Source organism: Onychomys torridus, chromosome 12 (assembly GCF_903995425.1).
Source record: "Onychomys torridus chromosome 12, mOncTor1.1, whole genome shotgun sequence".
In the NCBI taxonomy this organism is placed as follows: domain Eukaryota; kingdom Metazoa; phylum Chordata; class Mammalia; order Rodentia; family Cricetidae; genus Onychomys; species Onychomys torridus.
The window spans coordinates 2,724,592-2,742,537 of record NC_050454.1 but is presented as its reverse complement, the minus strand read 5'-3'; the positions used below and the strand labels follow the sequence as shown (position 1 = coordinate 2,742,537).

Sequence of the window (17,946 nt, the reverse complement as noted above, 5' to 3'; positions counted from 1 at the left end):
TAGCTGCTGTGTGCTGAATGGGTGGGTGGATGAATGAATGGGTTAGAAAGGAAGTCTGTTGTGGAGACATGTTTCCATGATGTTCAGATAATAGTGATGGGCAGGTGAAGGGTGCCAGAGTGGCAACTCTCTTCCCCAAATCTTTCCCCTCCCTGAAAACATTTGTTTTCCTGAATCAAGGTTTTGCTCTGATGCTCCGGCTGGCTTTGACCTTGAGATTGTCTTACCTCAGTCTCTCTGGGGCTGGGATGATACAGGTGTGGGCCGCCATGCCTAGCATGGAGGAGCTTTGGGATCCACTGCTTGTCTTCAACTTTCCTCTTTTGTCTCTGTCTGTGTGTCTGTCTGAACCCCAGATCAGTGACACAATTAAATGTGAGTGCACTCTCAGCTCCTTCAGCTCTCTGCTCCTCACATCCAGAGCTTTGCTCTATGTCCCCTCTTCAGGGACTCTGCTCAGGCCTCATGTCCAGCCATAGCACACGTTGCCTCTTCCATGCTCTTTGAACGCTTCCTTCTTCGGCTGATGAGTGTGGATGCGTGGGAGGTATCGAACAGAACACTGAGGAAGGGAGAACTGCATTCCTCAGGTCATTGGGGACTCACCTCTAGGAGCACTGCAGGACCCCAGTCTTCCTGTCTTTGCTTCCTGGCTCCCTGAATAAGCATTTGTGGTCCTTGTACTCTCCCATCATCATGAGCCACCTTGCTAGAGGCCCAAGGCCATCTAGCCATAGGATTGGGCCGCTTGCCAGAACTGTGAGCACAAAACAGGGATATTTATTTCTTCTCTCCTTGAAACTGTTATTTTCTTTTAATGTACATTATTAAATTATAGCCTAAGAAATTTTACATGTGTATAGGTGTATATGTGTTCGTGGTTACATATGGATGCATGTGTACATGTGGAGACTAGCAGACAACCTTGGATGTTATTCCTCCTCCTGAGCTGTCCACCTTGTGGTTTAAAAAAATACAATTTCTTTATATTTAATTACGTGTATGGTGTCAGTTCCTCTGGAACTGGAGTTACAGGTGGTTGTGAGCTGCCCTACTTGGGTGCTGAACTTGGGTCCTCTGCAAGAGCAGCACACGCTCTAAACTGATGAACTGTCTCTCCAGCCCCCACTCCCACTGACACCTGAGGCTTACCAATTAGGCTAGGCTGGCTGGTGAGTTCCAGGAATGCTTGTCTCGGTGCTCTGGGAGTGATGGGTAGACCTGGTGACATGTTGACTGAGTTCTCTGAACTCAGTTTCCCCTGTAAGGCAGTTCCATTGGCTGTAATGGCAGACAGCCCCAGGACCCTCTTCTTGGAGAAGACGTTCATCTGTTCCAATCAAAGGTGTGTGTGTGTGTGTGTGTGTGTGTGTGTGTGTGTGTGTGTTGTGTATGTGTGGTGTATGTATGTGTGTGGTGTTTGTGTATATGTGTGTGTGTGGTGTTTGTGTATGTGTATGTGTGTACACGTGTGTAGAGGAATGGAGTCTGACACTGTAAGCTAGAATGACTGTATGGGGACACACACACACACACACACACACACACACACACACACGAGAACATTGTCAGAGGCGTGAAGTAGCAGGGTGTATAATGATAAGCTGTGATAAATGGGGAGAGATGCTGTGGAACAACCTTTGTACACTGTAAATAATGTATTACTCTCATTGGTTAACAAAGAGCTGACTGGCCTACAGCTGGGTAGGAAGGGATTAGGTGGGAGAGCCAGACCAGGAGGATGCTGGGAAGAAGGGCAGTGTCATACAAGAAGTAGAGGAAGCAAGACAAGTAGAAAATGAGGTAACAAGCCATGAGCCATATGGTAGAGCACAGATAAGAAATATGAGTTAATTTAAGTGGTAAGAGCTAGTTAGTAACAAGCCTAAGCTATTGGCTGAGTATTTGTAATTAACATTAAGTCTTAGTGTGGTTATTTGGGAACTGGATTTTGTCTGCTTGAATTTTGACACATGTTCCCTATTTGTCACAAAGAAGTGTGAAATGCTCTCTGTCTTTTGACCCTTTGAAGTCCTCCTCCAATTTGTCAGCCACATGTGCTGTCACTTCATGTCTCTGCTGTGCAGCCTATCCCTCTTGCTCAGTTCCCACTGCTATGGTCCTTCCCTTTTTTAGTTTTTGTTTTTGCTGTTGTGGAATATTAGATTAAGATGTGTTATATTCGTTTATGGTGTGGAATACGTGTTTAATGATGCAAAGATGTGCTGCATTTTTTAATGTTGCATTTGCTTATCTCTGTTAAGCTCTGTTACTGTGCCTGTCTAAAATACTTGATGGTCTAATAAAGGGCTGAACAGCCAATAGCGAGGCAGGAGAAAGGATAGGCAAGGCTGGCATGCAGAGGGACTAAATAGGAAGAGAAATCTAAAGAAGAGGGGGAGTAGTGAGAAAAGGAGGAGAGAAGGACACGGGGGTAGCCATACAGCCACACAGCCAGCCAAGGAGTAAGAAGAAAAAAAAAAAAAACATATAGAATAAAGAAAGGTAAAAAGCCCAGAGGCAAAATGTAGTTAAAGAGAAATGGGATGATTTAAGTTAGAAAAGCTGTCTAGAAACAAGCCAAGCTAAGGCCAAGCATTCATAAATTAGAATAAGTGTCCATGTATTTATTTAGGAGCTGGGTGGCAGCCCCCATCGTAGAAAGAACCAACAACAGTTTTTGTTTTTGTTTCCCCACCACGGCATTTACAGTTAACTCAGAGTATTTTTTGCTTGCAGACTTTCTCAGATGAGAATGGAATCTTCCCTTTTCCCCTTCCTGCTTTTGAAAACAGGTTCTCATTGTATAACCCCAGGCTGTCCTCAAAGTCCCCATCCTGCCTCAGCTTCCCAAGTGCTGGGATTGCAGAGGTGCACCACATGTCTGGCTGGTGGAACCATCCTTATTAAAAGCTCCCAGGCTTATCTTGCCACCTATCATTTATCTGCCCACCAGTTCCCCAGCCTAGTACTCGCTAAGCTGTCAATCCCCATTCACTTCTCACAAGCCTCGGGCTTCCCTGAAGGTTGGCTTCCTCGGGGCTAGCTCATTCGCTCCTTCCTCTACCTGCTTGCTCATCCTAGAGAGTAAACTCAAACCTCAGTCACCTCTTTCAGAATTCACACAGCGTGAGGACCACACTAGTTTTGGATATCAGAATCTGGGTTTTCTTTTGGCAGATGCCATTCTCACTACCCTCCTACCCTTCCCCTTTCTGGATTTTGCTTAGTAATTAAGGATGACTACACTCACCGTCCTTCCGCTCCTCAAGTGCTGAATCAATCACATGACCACCTCGTCCAGCATCACAGACTCTAAGACTCGGATGTGTGTCACAGGTTTGTCCGTGCTAGCTCCTAGACAAGAGTTATAACATCCGTTTTTCATCCGTTAAGGCACATACTGAAATGTGTTTATGAGGATTGGTGATAGTGAGCACCCACTCATTAGGTGCTGGGTAGAAGGCAAGTCTGTTTCTTTCTGTGGTGGTCACCATCAGCGCCAGTTCCACATTTGTTGGCTACATTTGCTTTGTGTGACAGACTACGGACCAGGCCGTTTGACCACCATGCTGCAAGCTGGCTGTGGCAGGCTCACAACTCACCCCTAGATCTCCCAGTTCTGACTCAAGGGGCGGTGCTGGGGAGCTCAGCGCGGAGAAGGCAGGAGCGCACAGACCAGCGAGCTCAAGCAGTCCCTGGAGGGGGCGGGGCTCCGCGCAGACCACGCCTCCGTCCGTCGATGAACGCGCTCCGCCCGCCCAGCCGGCGCACGGGGAAAGGCTCGGCGCTGCCACGCGGGGAGCGCGCTCCCCGGCCCGGCCGCGGCATGCGCGCGCTGCTCGGCCTGCTCCTGGTATTCGGCGTCTGCACCTTCGCGCTGTACCTGCTGTCCACGCGGCTGCCCGTGGGGCCGAGGCTGGCGTCGGCCGAGGAGCCCCAAGGCCGGTGAGTGCGAGCGCGCGGGGCGGCGGCTGGGGCGGAGCTCGGAGACTTGGAGGTGATGCGCGGGGGGACCTTGGCGCTTCTCCTCTGCTCGGGCGGTCGTCTTCCAGCCCCAGCCATCTCGGCCACCGTGGCTCTCCTTCCCCAACCCACTTTACCACACCAGCCAATCTTGAGAGGTGCAGCCCGGACTTTGGGTTACGAGGCTATGATCCGGTCTGTCCTCTTCCTGCCTGACTCTGCTCCCCCTGACAGCATGAGCGAGTCATGAGGCAGTAGACTTGCTGGGCGGGTTTCCCAGTTGCGGCGTACTACTTTCAAAGTATATGAAGTGTGCCTGGCGCCTTGCCGCATTACCAAGAGGCTTAACTGGCATGCGGGTAGCAGGACAGCTGTTTTCAGTAACCATTGTCTTTTACTGGAGCCGAAAAAGCTCTCTTGTGGATGTCAGAGGTACTCAGGAGATCTAGGAGGGGTTGCTCATGGTTTATCTCTGCTGGAGTAAAGAACTGTTGAGATGGCAGAGGCAGCGTAGTCTTTGTACTGTGACCCTTGGACGGATTCACAGTGCTCCAGGCCTAGAGCAGGGTGAAAAGGCAGGCGCTTGGAAAGGGTTGGCTTCATGCCTGCCACATTATCAGGAAAGCTGCATATATGAAGTGAGATAGATATCATTTTAAATGCTGAAACTGTTGCTTTGCCTAGTACATCTAGGGCAGCACGGTGTCCAAATAGTTCTGGGCTTGCTTGGGGAGGGGGTCTCCTTGAAAGGAAGGCAATTTAGGATGTTCAGCGTTTGCCTCATAATGAATATACTTGCCTTTTTGGACTACATCAAAAAGAGACTGGGGATGCGATGCTCAGCATGGGGGAGGCTGTGGAATTCCATCTTACACCCCCTGAATACATAAAGAGGGAATTTAGTGGTTATTCAGTACCAGATCCTTTTTTAGGGGAGGAAAGCGTCACAAAACCAGGACATAGCAGAGTGGGGATGCCGGCAAGATCTCTTGCTCCCAAGTTAGGGCTCTCCGATCTGCCTCTGTTGTGTTCTATTGGGCCACCTATCGCCTGGAATTCATCTTTGTGTGTATTCCCAGATGGCCAGATTGCATGTTTATAAACTCACTCTAGGAAGAAGACACGTCAAATAACTTTCTTAGGCACCAGGCTTCTCTGGAACCATGTTTCCATCTGATTTTCCAATCCCTAGGTCACTGTGGTTCCCCTCAGACCTAGCCGAGCTGCGGGAGCTCTCCGAAGTCCTCCGGGAGTACCGGAAGGAGCACCAGGCCTACGTGGTCCTGCTCTTCTGCAGTGCCTACCTCTACAAACAGGGCTTTGCCATCCCTGGCTCCAGTTTCCTGGTCAGTGCCTGCCCTCTTTCCAACTGTTTTCCTCTTCTGTGACATGTGGCCGCTCCTCCAGAAACCCCTTTAGTTGTGCGGCAGGGTGACATGAAGCACCAGTGTAGAGAGGCTGTCCTGAATGGGCATTCAGCATTGAGTGATACTCCAAGCTTCCTGTAGTCCTGATTCCCTCTCCTCCCCCAGCACCTTTTCCTGCTCCAGATTCCGTTTAGACCTACCCAAGCAGGTTGGGGGTTGGAAACGGGAAGAAGAGCAGACATGTCTGAGAAAGGGAGCTGGATTCGGGAGGTCCAGAGCTAAGTCCTTTGAGCTGACCCTGGACTGACTTTCCCCTTGAGCTGATCATGCTTCAGGACAGAGAGCCAGCTGCTGCTTGGTGCTGTGTATATATAGCCTAGGTTGGTAAGGGCTGCACACCCAGAATTGAGGTGCGTTTTAATCCTGCCTAGTGTGATCTTGGCTGTGAGGCTCTCTCTCCCCGGTAGAATGGGGTAGGGGTAGCACAAGACAGAGGGTATGGTGAGGACTACTCAGGACTCATGACCAAGTATGTGTCACAGCCTCCTCATGGCCAAGGTCCCCTCTTGCCTGTTTGCTGACCTTTGCTCACCCATTTGTTCACTTGTTCATGCTTTGTAGATTTATTTATGATCTGTGTATGTCTGTGTACATACATGTGTCTAGGTGCCTGTGGAGGTCAGAAGAGGGCACCAGATCCCCCAAAGCTGGAGTTACAGGCAGTTGTCCGCCACCCCACGTGGGTGCTGGGATCCAAACACTGGTCTTCCACTATAGCAGGAAGCACTCCTAGCTGCTGCGCCTTCTGTCCAGTTCATGTTTTGAGACGAAGTCTCGCTCTGTAGCACAGACTGGTCTGGAAACTTGTATGTTAGCCCAGGCTGGCCTTGAATTCAAAGCCATCCTCCTGCCAAGTGCTGGGATTACAGGTGTGTGCCAGCACACTCGGCTTTTCCCACATGCTTTCTTCTGGGTCCCATGCTTTGAGGCAGGATGATGTTCACCAGCCAGACTGCGCTTGTGGAGTGTGAATTAACTTTTCTGTTCTTGTAAATCGAAGGCTTTAAAGGTCAATTAGGACTGGCCAACACAGAAGCCCAGTGTGAGCTTACTAATCAGATGAAAAACAAAGACAGCATCTTACTTGGATTACTGAAGGAACATTCCTGGTCTACACAATAGTGAAATAGCTTGGGAGCTTCATTTCCCCTTTCTGGTGAAATTGCGGGGGTAATTGTAGCACTTGCCACAGCCAGGTAATGTCCGCACCTAGTCTCTTTTTTTTAACTTGCCAGTGCCCACTGAGTGCTAGGCCTGGTCCTCGTAAGGGTGCGGGCAGAGCCTAAGGCTAGGCTTACAGTTCCATGTTTTCATTCACCTCTTTAAAATGGGCCTTGGACGTTGGCTGGACAAGCCAGTGAAAGTGAGAGAGGCAATGCACAGACTCCAGGACAAGCCCACTGCAGCGGCTAAGTGTTCTCATGGCTGACGGCTTGCTTTCTTTGCAGAATGTTTTGGCTGGCGCCTTGTTTGGGCCATGGCTGGGACTTTTGCTGTGCTGTGTGCTGACGTCCGTGGGCGCCACATGCTGCTACCTGCTCTCCAGTGTTTTCGGCAAACAGCTGGTCATCTCCTACTTTCCTGATAAAGTGGCCCTGCTGCAGAGGAAGGTAAGGTGGGGCACACCTGATGGCCAGGTCTCTGAGCTCCTGGTCTGAGAGGACCGAGAGCAGGGATTTCCCACAGTGCTCCTTCACCCTACCTGGAAGGGTTCGTGTGTGGTGTCTAGGAAGCACAGACCTGTGATCAAATCCCAGTCCAGTTCTTGTTATTACCTGCTCTATGGCTTTGAATTAAGTTTCTGACCCCTCTGATTCTCAGCTACTATGTTTTCATTTATTTCTTTATTTGGTTAATTTTGTGCATGTGTGTGTGTGTGCGCGCACACATGTGAGAGAGAGTCTTTGACTGAGCTAGACTGGTTGACCAGTAAGCCTCATGAATCCTCCTGTCTCTGCTCCCAGCACTGGGAAATCTCAGGCTTGTGCCCCAGCCCCAGGCTTTTTTTTTTTTTTTTTGACATGGGTACTGTGATCAAATGCAGATCCTTGTGCTGACAGGGCCAAAGCTTTACCATCTGAGCATCTCCCTAGCCCAGTTTTTGTTTTTCTTGAGGTAAGGTCTCACTGTGTAACTCGGGCCAGCATAAAAGGCATGGAAGTCGTCCTGTTTCGGCCTCTGGAGTTCCTGAGTGCAGGGATTATAAGTGTGAGCCACCAGGGGCAGCTGTTAGTAGTGTTTGCAAAATGGGGAAATCATTCCCAGCCTGGAGGGGAAGGGGCAGGGGAGGAGCTGGGGAGGAGCTGTCCAGCTTCAGAGCGTGGTCAAGAGCCCTTCTGCTCCTGATGGTGGGCTCTCTCTGCAGGTGGAGGAGAACAGAAACAGCCTGTTCTTTTTCCTGCTGTTTCTGAGACTCTTCCCCATGACACCGAACTGGTTCTTGAACCTCTCAGCTCCGATTCTGAACATCCCCATCGTGCAGTTTTTCTTCTCCGTGCTTATCGGTAAGATATGGGGGAGGGGCTGGGGGAGGCACTGCCCTCTGTCACCGCCACCGGCCGTGTGCTTCCCACGGCATCTTCAAGCCTGCCACTTGACACAACAGTCTTCTCTGATTTCAAACCCTCCTCTGGCTTGAACATACAAATACTTTTGGAGCAACTAAGGATTGTTCATTCCGTGCCCATATTTAGTACTTCTTATGTGTTGGGCACTGGGATTGAATAGGGTCATCTCTGTAAACCACGTGGTGACTTGACTCCAAGATGTGCTAGCAGGCTGAAGGGCTGGTGCAGAGAGAGGGAGCTCCTTTCTGGCACCATGGGGAGGTCTGGCATCAGGGAAGCCCCTATCTGTCTTCTGAGAACGGCATGGCCATACTTCCCCCTGGAAATCACTTAGCCGGATTAGAGTTGGGGTTAAGAGCAGTGTTTTTTTAAGTGTGGGCTTTCAGCCACCTTTACTGCAAGTTAAAGCGATCACATCCCACCCATCTGTGAGTGGTACCTTCTCACTGCAGTAAACCACCACCGTCCTTGAACCAGGGGCAAAGATGCTGAGACCTTCCTTAGAGTGTTAGAGGACAACAGTCAGGGGTTTGTGTCCACGTTAACAAGTGTGCAATGGAGCAGGCGCTATTAATAGGAATGTCTGAGAGAACTGGAAGGAGGCTGACCACAGCCAGTTCTTAGAGCAGCTTGCTGAGTACCTCAGCGCCTCTGCTAATGGGGCTTAAAAGCTTGCCATTACCGAAGTGACACCAGCCTGGAAGGACTCTGGAGACAGATTCCTTCCTGAGGGCCGACCTGTGAGACCTTGAACTGCCTGATCATTTTCTTCCATGTTCTTCAATGAAGTAGAGGGGCGAGTTATCAGGGCCCTAACCAATCAGAAACTCAGGAATAGGGGCAGGGAAGCGGCTCCTAAAATGAGGGCACAGGGCTGTACTGCAGAAGCAAGGTACTAGGCTCTCTGAGGCAGAGCCTAAGAATGTATTCTGTCTTATTATTTGTGATATGGCTGTGTTATGTAGCTGAGGCTGGCCTCAAACTTTCAGATTTTTGCTTCAGCCTTCCAGCTAGACTATAGGCATCCACTATATTTGGCTTGCAATTTCTTTTTGAGACAGGATCTCACTATGGAGCTCTGGCTGGCTCTCTACTCACTATGTAGACCAGGAAGTCTTGGAACTCACAGAGATCCATCTGCCTCTCTCTCCTGAGTACTGGTGCTAAAGACATACTACATTATGCCAGACTTGGGTGTTTTTGGTTTTGTTTTTCTTAAACATCACAGGGCTGTTGTTTTTGGTTTTGAGACAAGTCTCAGCATAAGGTCCAGGCTCGCCTTGAATTTGTTGCTATTCTCCTGCCTCAGCCTCCTGATGACTGAAATGATAACATATGCCACCAAGCCTGACTCTAAAGGAATTTTTAATGCCATGTGCTGCCCAGCTAGCAGACAGACTTTGGTGTCCAAAGCCTTGCTGAATTCTCAAAAGAATGCAGAACATACAGAGTTGTACTTTGAAAAAAACTTGTTTTGTTTGTTGGGTTTTGAAATACTTTAATGCACACTGAGAAATTTCATGTTGCTGGTCTCCTTTCTCTGGTTTGGCTCTTGGGTCCCCCCTTCAGCAGGTGCATGGACTCCAGCATTTCTCTCTCAGCTCACTCTCTGAGTTATTTTTTACTGTGTGAGTAGTAAATTCTCCTTATTGTAATATACATATATATATACACACACACATATATACACACACACACACATATATATATATATGTATATGTGTATGTTTGTGTCGCCCATCGTGAGGCCTTTTGTTGGAGAAGACAGGGGTGTATAGGAAGTGTGGGGAGAAAAGGCAGGAGGTAGATTGTTTAAGGGGTTAAGAGCTGGACAGATAGCTAGAGTCACTGTTCTGAATCCCTGGCCATTATCTAGTGCCGTTTCCTACCATCCTGCCCATCAATAGACCATCTCTACTTCCCTTTTTCCAGGTTTGATCCCATACAATTTCATCTGCGTGCAGACAGGCTCCATCCTGTCCACTCTTACGTCTCTGGATGCTCTCTTCTCCTGGGAAACTATCTTGAAGCTGTTGGCCATTGCCCTGGTCGCTTTGGTTCCTGGAACCCTCATCAAGAAATTTAGCCGGAAGCACCTGGCGCTGAGTGACAGGAGCAACACCAGTTGCCTGGGTGGCAGGAAGGACAAGTGACACAGGTTCCGTGTTTACCACAGCCCTGGACGCTGCTGCTGATCTGTGTGATGGTCCTTTTAATGTCCTTACTGTGTTTTAATTGCCCTCAAAAGGTGATCTCAACAGCGTCTAGTGTGCGCAGAGGGCACTCTGCTTGAGGGTCCGGTCCCGTTTAGCAGGGTTCTGTGAAATGGACTGCTTTCTAGAAAATCTTGTTTTGGTTCTATGTTGGACCAGGGGACTCAGTCTGCTGGACTTGCCTCTTGCCGGTCCCTGAGATGTCTTGGGAGAGGGTGGCCTTTTGGACAGGCTGTGTAGCAGGTACTCCTGTTAAGTCCCTGTGGGTGTTAGTGTCACACAGAACTCCAACCCGTTAGTCTCTTGAAGAGTGTCTTCTCTACCTTTTTGCTGATGATCTACCTCTCCATAAGCCAAGGGACATGTGACGAACTGCCCAAGACTTACACACACAGCTTGAGTGCAATGATTCCTATAATACTGCGTTCACACACTGATGTTTCTGTCCACATCTAAGCTCCTTGTGGTTGTATGTCTTGATAGTTAAGCTGATCCAAACATGATTAAATATGAATGGAGACAGCTTTGCATGTTCTGAATGTGTTCTGAGGATGGCGTGATTGCTGGGCTATTTTGTAGTCACTCGGAGCTGTGGTGGCGTTTTGCAGCTGTGGCACTGGACTGTGGACCTCTGCACCTGAGCTCACAGCTCTGTGGGCTTGGGCCTCATAGGAACAACTCACGACAAGGACTCAGCAGAACTGCTGTTCTAAGGCATCACAGGCTGGGTTGGTGTGTTTGTCTCAAGCCTGGGCTCAGCCAAGAGTCTTGCCAAGGCTTCAATCTGGGCCTGATGTGTGTACTCAGGCTCCACAGTAAGAGTGGATTTCCATGTCATGGCTTTTTTTTTTTTTTTTAAGGCTTTCATTAAAAAAAAAAAAAATGTATAAAAGAGGCCTTTCTAATGAGGACACTATGCTCGAAGCCAATGGTTCCAGAGCATTTTGGAATAGAGAGGGAGAGAGAGAAGATGGATTTTCTCCCCCATTGCATGTGTGTCCTTTTTCACTCTCGGGCTCCCCAGACGTGTGTCCCCAGCAAGATTTTGCACAAGTGTGCCTTATCAGGGATGAGCTCACAGGTGAAGTGATTTCCCAAATCCATGGACATAAACATTCTACTGTGAAGACAGAACATAAGGGCTTGTCTGTACACATTGCTGACCCCAAAATGCCCTTTCCAAAGGGACCAGAATTGGCTGAAAAATATAATCCACAAGACCAGTTTAGCTTTCCACTCCCAGCAGGCCTCTGACCAAATTATGCCAGCTCCCCGTTCGCCTCTCTTGGCGTCTTTAAGGGTGATGTCATGGTAACAGGACAGCTGCAGGAATGGCAGCAGATGGCTCAGGAAGAAGCCGAGTGCCCGCCTAAGCTCTTATGGGAAAACTCAAGACAAAGTGGAAACTGACTTTAGTTGTTGCCTCTGAAGCGTGAGAGTCCTGGCTGCAGAAGCCAGCTCGCCCTTCCCTGCACACCCTGGCAGGGCAGCTTGTGCACATCAGCAGCACCTTTAGGAAGAGACAGGACCAGAAGACACAGGTATAGTTTGTTTAATTTCATGCATTGGTTTGTTCTCGTCATCATTCCTGTTCCCATTGCTGTTCAGTACAAAGCAGAGCCAGTTTCTGAAAATGACACAGAGCCAGGGACCTGGGAGCTTCAAGGAGACAAGGGGGTTCATTTTGAGACATAGGTTCTAGAAATTCATTTGCCCTAAATCAATGGAACTCAAATGACTGTAATAAATAATCATAGAAAGAGAGGGAGGGATGGGAGCAGACATACAAACATTTAAAAAAAGACTCAAAAGGTTTCCCCATCCTCTGGGAAGTGGAACTCTAGAGGTGGAGAGCCATTGGGGTAGTGTGGTCAAGATACCTTTTCCTGATAGCTTGCACATGTGGCTGGGCCCTCTAGCTTGTAGCCATGGGAGGACCGTGGTCTTTGGCCAGACACCAGTGACCTCCAGTGCTGTGCAGAGGCCCTGGGAAGCAGGGCTGTGATTGTGCTGGAAGCCTCCTGACAATGGCCTTGCCATCTGCTGAGGATGTGGCACCTGAAATCTTGCTGTCACACCTTTGCCGTGCGTGTGGCATTTACCAAAGCCTAACCAAGCTCTTTCTCTGTTTCTGAGAGCTATCCTCTTTAGCCTCCTGTCCCTGAGAAGTGTTCTGGGTTCCACTGGGTCCTCCACTCAGCAGCCTAGTTCAGTTCATTCTTGTTTGGACAGGCATTTGCAATGCCGGTTAAACCATACAGATAAGCAAACAGACACATCTAGTGAGCTAGTCTAAAGGGGGTGGTGAGCACATTGGGACATTTGTTCTATGGCATCAGCAAAGAAAAACCTTGCTGCCTGGAAAGGCACTGAATCCATACTGACAGCTGAAGAGAAGTCTTGACAAAAAAAATCTCACATCATTCTCACAGCATTTTGGGAGGAAATACATAACAGACTGTACACCCGACCTTCAGCTCATAGACTGGGAAGAGTGTGTTCATCTGGTACAGTGCAGTGTGGCTGCGTAGAGATGCACTGGTGCTTAGTCACCTGGACTTCAAGTGGCCCTCTGCCTGTCAGGGCATGCCCCCGTCAGCCTTGGGGACCCATGAGACGACCACTGGCATGGTCCTACACTTGCCCACCAGGGAACTCAAGGTCTAGAATCATCTTTAGGGAACAATTGTGAGCTCAGAGCTGGGATAATAAACACTGCACACAAATTCCAACAAGTCATGAATGATGCTCCAGATGCTGCTGTAAGTGGCTCTGAGGCTGTAAGCACGGCTCTGCAGGGAGCCATAAGGTGTTCAGTAAATGATCATGCCCATGGTGTTTAGTGCAGAGGTGATCCATGGTGGCACATGGTAGTGTTTCAGTTTCTGGAGAAATAAACAAGGTATGCGTGGAACAGGGCAGCGGAGACAGGGTCAAGTCAGAGCTCTGTCTTCTCTGTCTCTCCCAGAACTAGGATTAAAGGTATATGCTACCAACCCAGCTAGACATTTTTTAAAAATAGAGAGTTTGATGTGGGAAGGTGATCTCCAGGCCCTACACCACTGAGGAGCGCCTGGTAGTTGACAGCTGTTGGGGGGTGGGTGGACAGGAGGGGTCACTCCCATGATCCTCCAGGGGATGTTTCCATACACACGCACACATGGGTGGCACTGCTAGACTTGTGAGTTACCAAAACAACCACCTAAAACACACCATCCCATACAAAAGCACGAGGTCAGGAGGAGGAGGCTTTGAGTAGGGTATGGAAGGGGAATGCAGTGAATATGACCGTGTTTCATTGTATGCATGTATGAAATTCCCAAAGAATAAAACAAATTATCATTAAAACCATGAGACATAAGAACAAGAGAAAAAGCAGTAAACCACTGAATCAATAGGAACACATTCCCACTGAGAAGACGTCAGTGCTGCCTCATGGGGACACTGACAACCCTGAGTTAGTAACAGGAACTTCAAAGCCACCCCTCCATGCCCTAGAGCAGGTTAGGAGAACGGCTTAGCACAAAGGCCCCCGAGTAAGCACTAGACAGTACTGACTCAAAATGACTTTAATTCCAGGATTCATTTGGTGGAACTAAAGGTCTAAAATACTCAGTCTTCAATCAGGCTACCCAAGACACCTTACAACATCACTTCATTGTCCTGGCAGGATCTCCCACAGTCCTGCAGCTAGCTAAGGTGAGGTATGTGTCAAAGTGGATACAGGTGTCTCCATTCCTGTGCTAAGCAATTGTAAGAGGGGTTTTTATTCAGGGACATGATTTAGGAAAAGAAAGAATCCAGTGCTTGCTGCAATACAAAAACAAAATTCATCTTGGTAGTCAAAAACAGATGGCTAAAGAACATATATATTCATCCTTCAATCAGTGACGGAACTTGAAATCGGTCTGGCCAGGCTTCTCAGAGCACCGAAGCATGGTGGCAGCTAACAGCACAGAAGAATTGGCTCTCATGTTCCCTGAACTCTCCACTCAGCGTTCTTCTGATGACTATAATGTTTTCAAGGAAACACAGTCAGTCTGAGTTTCCTGGTTCCTACAAGGCAGGCTGTGGAGGAAGGGCGGGCTAGAGACTATTTTTCTCTTTTAACCTTGCTTAGAGCCATAATGTCACTCGAATAGTCTGGGTTTTACTCCTCTCTTGATGATACCGTGAATGACTGGAGTCACCGCCACATGCCTAGACTGCCTATAATGGTTAATCCAGATAAAGGTGGCCTTAGTGTGACAGGGAGGGAGGATGGGAATTCAGAATGCTGATGAAGACTGGCATGTAGGGTGGGTTTTCTGGGAGGACCAACATGGAAAGGTACCAGAGAGAAGTTGGCCTTCATGTTTCTCTGTTGCCACCAAAGGTGGGTACGGAGCAGGACGAAGAGCTGGCTCTGCTTTGTGTTGGACAGAAAAAGTCTCAATTCCAAGGAATAAGGGACCAGAGGCTGGAGGATGAGGGAATACTGCCTCTGATGCCATTCCCAGCCCTGTGACCCCTAACGCCCCACCTCCCAGAACTCGTCTGTTATAGAAGGACATCACAGAGGCATTACACACTTCTCTTCGTTTCTAGTCTTTCCACTCTTCCCAATCTGTGGGACTCAGCGGGAAGGAGGACCAGCTTTGTGTGCGCTCTTAAAACTCCTGAGCCCCTGCAGAAACGTTTTGTCTTGCTGTTTGAGCATTAAATCTTTTTGCTTCTACTACAGTGCCATGATTTTATTTTTAAGACATTTGAGAAAGTTTGTGACTTTGGGGACTTTTGAACTACTTGGTCACCAACTTGGTCATCTGCCCATTCAGGAGTTTTTACAATCAAAAAAAAAAAAAAAAAAATCACAGTGTACCCATTGGGTGTCAGGGCAGAGCACACCTCCTCAGATCACTGATGCTGTATTCAGGAAACAAGGGGATACACTGAGGAATGCCAGGCATTCCAGAGGACGGTTCCAGCCCCAGAATTTCACTAGGCCCACAGGAGTCCATAATAATTCATGGTTAGCAAGAAACAGTCATTGTGCTACATCACAAGCCATACCTTCTGGTCAACAGAAAATCATGACAACATAAAATAAAACAATAATAATGCCATAACTTAAGCTCTTCTGTGTAGTCCTGCTACAGTTCATACAAAATGGAATAATTTAACAAAACAATACTGCTTTCTAAGTTAAACATGTTCCTTCATTCTTCCTATGAGCTAAAAATTATAGACACTAAATTTTAAAATCAATGTCTCAACATAAAGTGTAAACAAAGGAGGGTCAAACAGAAGACCGGCTCTAAATCCCCTCCTGCTTTTCATTTTTGGCCGATGCAGTCAATGACACCCAGCCCAGGGGCACCATTTCCGTTGGGGTTGGAATGTCTTAATACCTAACATCCTTACAGGATGCAGTGCCAGAATCCAGCCAGTTTGGACTTGGCAGAAGCCTGCATTGGAGACATAGGAGTCATGCTAATGTGTACACTTACAAATTCTAGATGAGGCATCTTTGAGCCAGGCATGGGGGTGCCCACCTGTACTCCAGTCCTCAGGGGGCTGGGAGACCTTTCCAGCTTCAAGCTAAGACTCCACAAAGCACCTCGGGGTACTTTTTACAGCCCAGGACTCTGGACACAGGAAAAGTCACATGCTTTTGAGAAACTAAAGGAATCCTAATTACCTGCTTAGCATCAGCTATTCCTTCTAGAATTTTCCTAACCCCACTAAACAAAACTGTAGTGATTCAGAATGAAAATGTGGTGAGACGGTCACCTTCTGCACACTGCTTCTTCCGCCTGCTCTGCTACAGTGACAGCCAGCCACTAAAGCTTCTAAGCTAGAATGAGATTACCAACAAAAATGAAGATGGTTTGGGACTGGACACTGGACACACACATCCTAGCTGCCTTCTGTGTGAATCAATATGATTCCAGTAGACAGACAACTGGGGTCCGGAGAGGGCTTGTGCCATCTTGCATGTACAGCTGAACCTCCATCCTGAAAAGGAAGTTTTACAGGCATGTTCTCTTAAGTCACAGATGCTCTTTTTTTCCTACCCCTTTTTCCACTTCCTGAAAGGAGTGGTCAGCAGGTGGGAAGGAGGAGAGAAGAATGGCACACGGGTCTGAAAGACCGTGCTGGTCACGGCCCTGACAGCAGCAGCATTTAAAGGGAAGTGTTTGCTAAGGGCAAGACTTGATGACACCGTAACCTGTACTGCCAGATCCTGCTCAATGTTTAAGGAATGCAATTCCAGATGTGCAGTTACGGTTCTGTTTGCTGAGGAAGCACATGCCCTCCAAGGCTTTGGTGCCTATCACTCAACTTCCAGGCATTTCCATCCCTGCGGAGACTTAATGTGGCTGCATTTCCTTTGGCCTGTGTTTTAAATGCTCACTGTGTCTCATTACAACTCTTCAAGCATGGACAAAAGACCTGGTCCTGTGTTCAAGCGACAGTGACACCTCCTAGCCCCGCAAATTCCAAATGTTGCTCCTAAAGACTCTTTCCTTTCCTTTTTTTTTTTTTTTGTAAAGAAATTATTGTGTCTGTGTATCATATATAGTTCACTCTTTACAATACAAAGTGTTAAAATGTCCAACAAAAATAAATATCAATGTTACAGTAGCTGGAGTTTTCGATACAATAGATCCCTGCCATTCTTGATTGAAATGCTCAGTGAGAGGGAATTTCATTTGAGTATTTCCCCAGAGATTTGACAAATCTCATGTTCCTGTCAGTGTAGCTTGTTTCTGGGACTGGGCCACTCCTCCCAGACAAATGCAGGAGGAGGGAGGAGTCGAGGGCTGGAGAGGATTTGAGATGCCAGCGTCTCGATGATGGAGAGCCCCTGTCACCACGTGGCAGAGCTGTAGTTCTTGCTGGTCCTAACGGTGGCATCAGAACATTCCCCCTCTGAAGAGTCACAGTCCGAGTCACCAAACTGCACAGGGTTCTGCAAAGTTCAGACAAGAGACCTTAATTCTCTTTACAACCCTCAGGGAGGGCATGTTGAACACGTCCCACGTGACAGCCCTTCACTCACTTCTACAGCCCTCACTGAAGGTGAGCTGAACTCCCCGTGTTACAGGAGCTGACAAAGGACACTGGGTCCTGTTCTCGGGGAGCTTATGACACCCTCTTCTTTCTTCCTTCCTTTCTTTTTTTTTTTTTTTTTTTAAGATTTATTTATCTATTATATATACAGTGTTCTGTCTACATGCCAGAAGAGGGCACCAGATCTCATTACAGATGGCTGTGAGCCACCATGTGGTTGCTGGGAATTGAACTCAGGACCTCTGGAAGAGCAGTTAGTGCTCTTAACCTCTGAGCCATCTCTCCAGCCCTGACACCCTTTTCTATGTAGAAAAGAAAGTTGGTGATTCCCATGGTGGCTGTGGCAACTTGCCAGTTCCCTCCCATCCCATCTCCATAGCATTCCAGGGCGGGGTACCACGTACCGTAAGTCCTTTACATCTGTTCGTCCAGTCTACTCATGGCAATCGACTCACCTGCTGAAGTAGGTCATGTCTCGTAGATTTGATAGATACCACACACATTGTAAGGGTAAGGAAATTGACCTTGGGAGAGGTTAAGCTACTTGCCAGGGTCACATGGTAGGTTGAATGGCTGGGGTCTGCATCTAGGCAGTCTGAGTACAGGGTCTACACCTACAAACACCTCAGTTTCCTGGCTCTCCAAAGGCTGTAGGAGTCTACAGAAGAAGCACTGTATCTTCTGGGCTGTGGCAACGTCTTCCAGAGGAGAGTGAGG

At 48.2% G+C, this 17,946-nt stretch overlaps 2 protein-coding genes and 1 long non-coding RNA gene across 7 annotated transcripts in view; 1 reads left to right on the top strand and 2 right to left on the bottom strand.

Moving 5' to 3' along the window:
* The window catches only part of LOC118593973, a 43,176-nt gene extending 39,099 nt beyond the window's left edge, over positions 1-4,077 (bottom strand). For 2 of the 3 annotated variants that reach the window (XR_004946315.1, XR_004946316.1), the window contains exons 1-2: positions 3,254-4,077; positions 228-757 (exon numbers count right to left, since the gene is read on the bottom strand). This is a non-coding gene — a long non-coding RNA (uncharacterized LOC118593973). The remainder of the gene's footprint in view (positions 1-227; positions 758-3,253) is intronic. The other variant, XR_004946317.1, reaches the window with a different exon arrangement.
* On the top strand, positions 3,727-10,696 carry Tmem41a (transmembrane protein 41A). The gene is made up of 5 exons (XM_036203660.1): positions 3,727-3,948; positions 5,159-5,312; positions 6,842-7,003; positions 7,759-7,897; positions 9,893-10,696. The coding sequence occupies exons 1-5, from the start codon at positions 3,743-3,745 to the stop codon at positions 10,111-10,113; spliced, it is 882 nt and encodes a 293-aa protein (XP_036059553.1). The 5' UTR covers positions 3,727-3,742; the 3' UTR covers positions 10,114-10,696.
* A 1,013-nt stretch (positions 10,697-11,709) lies between these two features.
* Map3k13 (mitogen-activated protein kinase kinase kinase 13) overlaps positions 11,710-17,946 on the bottom strand; it is a 172,602-nt gene continuing 166,365 nt past the window's right edge. For all 3 annotated transcript variants that reach the window (XM_036204144.1, XM_036204143.1, XM_036204145.1), the window contains one exon: positions 11,710-17,128. In XM_036204144.1, coding sequence (XP_036060037.1) covers positions 17,027-17,128 — 102 coding nt within the window. In that variant the 3' untranslated portion in view covers positions 11,710-17,026. The remainder of the gene's footprint in view (positions 17,129-17,946) is intronic.

Coding starts and splice junctions, on each gene's coding strand:
- Tmem41a (XM_036203660.1), top strand. CDS start 3,743: ATGAACGCGCTCCGCCCGCCCAGCCGGCGCACGGGGAAAGGCTCGGCG. Junction 5,313..6,841: donor TCCCTGGCTCCAGTTTCCTG/GTCAGTGCCTGC, acceptor CTTTCTTTGCAG/AATGTTTTGGCTGGCGCCTT. Junction 7,004..7,758: donor TGGCCCTGCTGCAGAGGAAG/GTAAGGTGGGGC, acceptor CTCTCTCTGCAG/GTGGAGGAGAACAGAAACAG.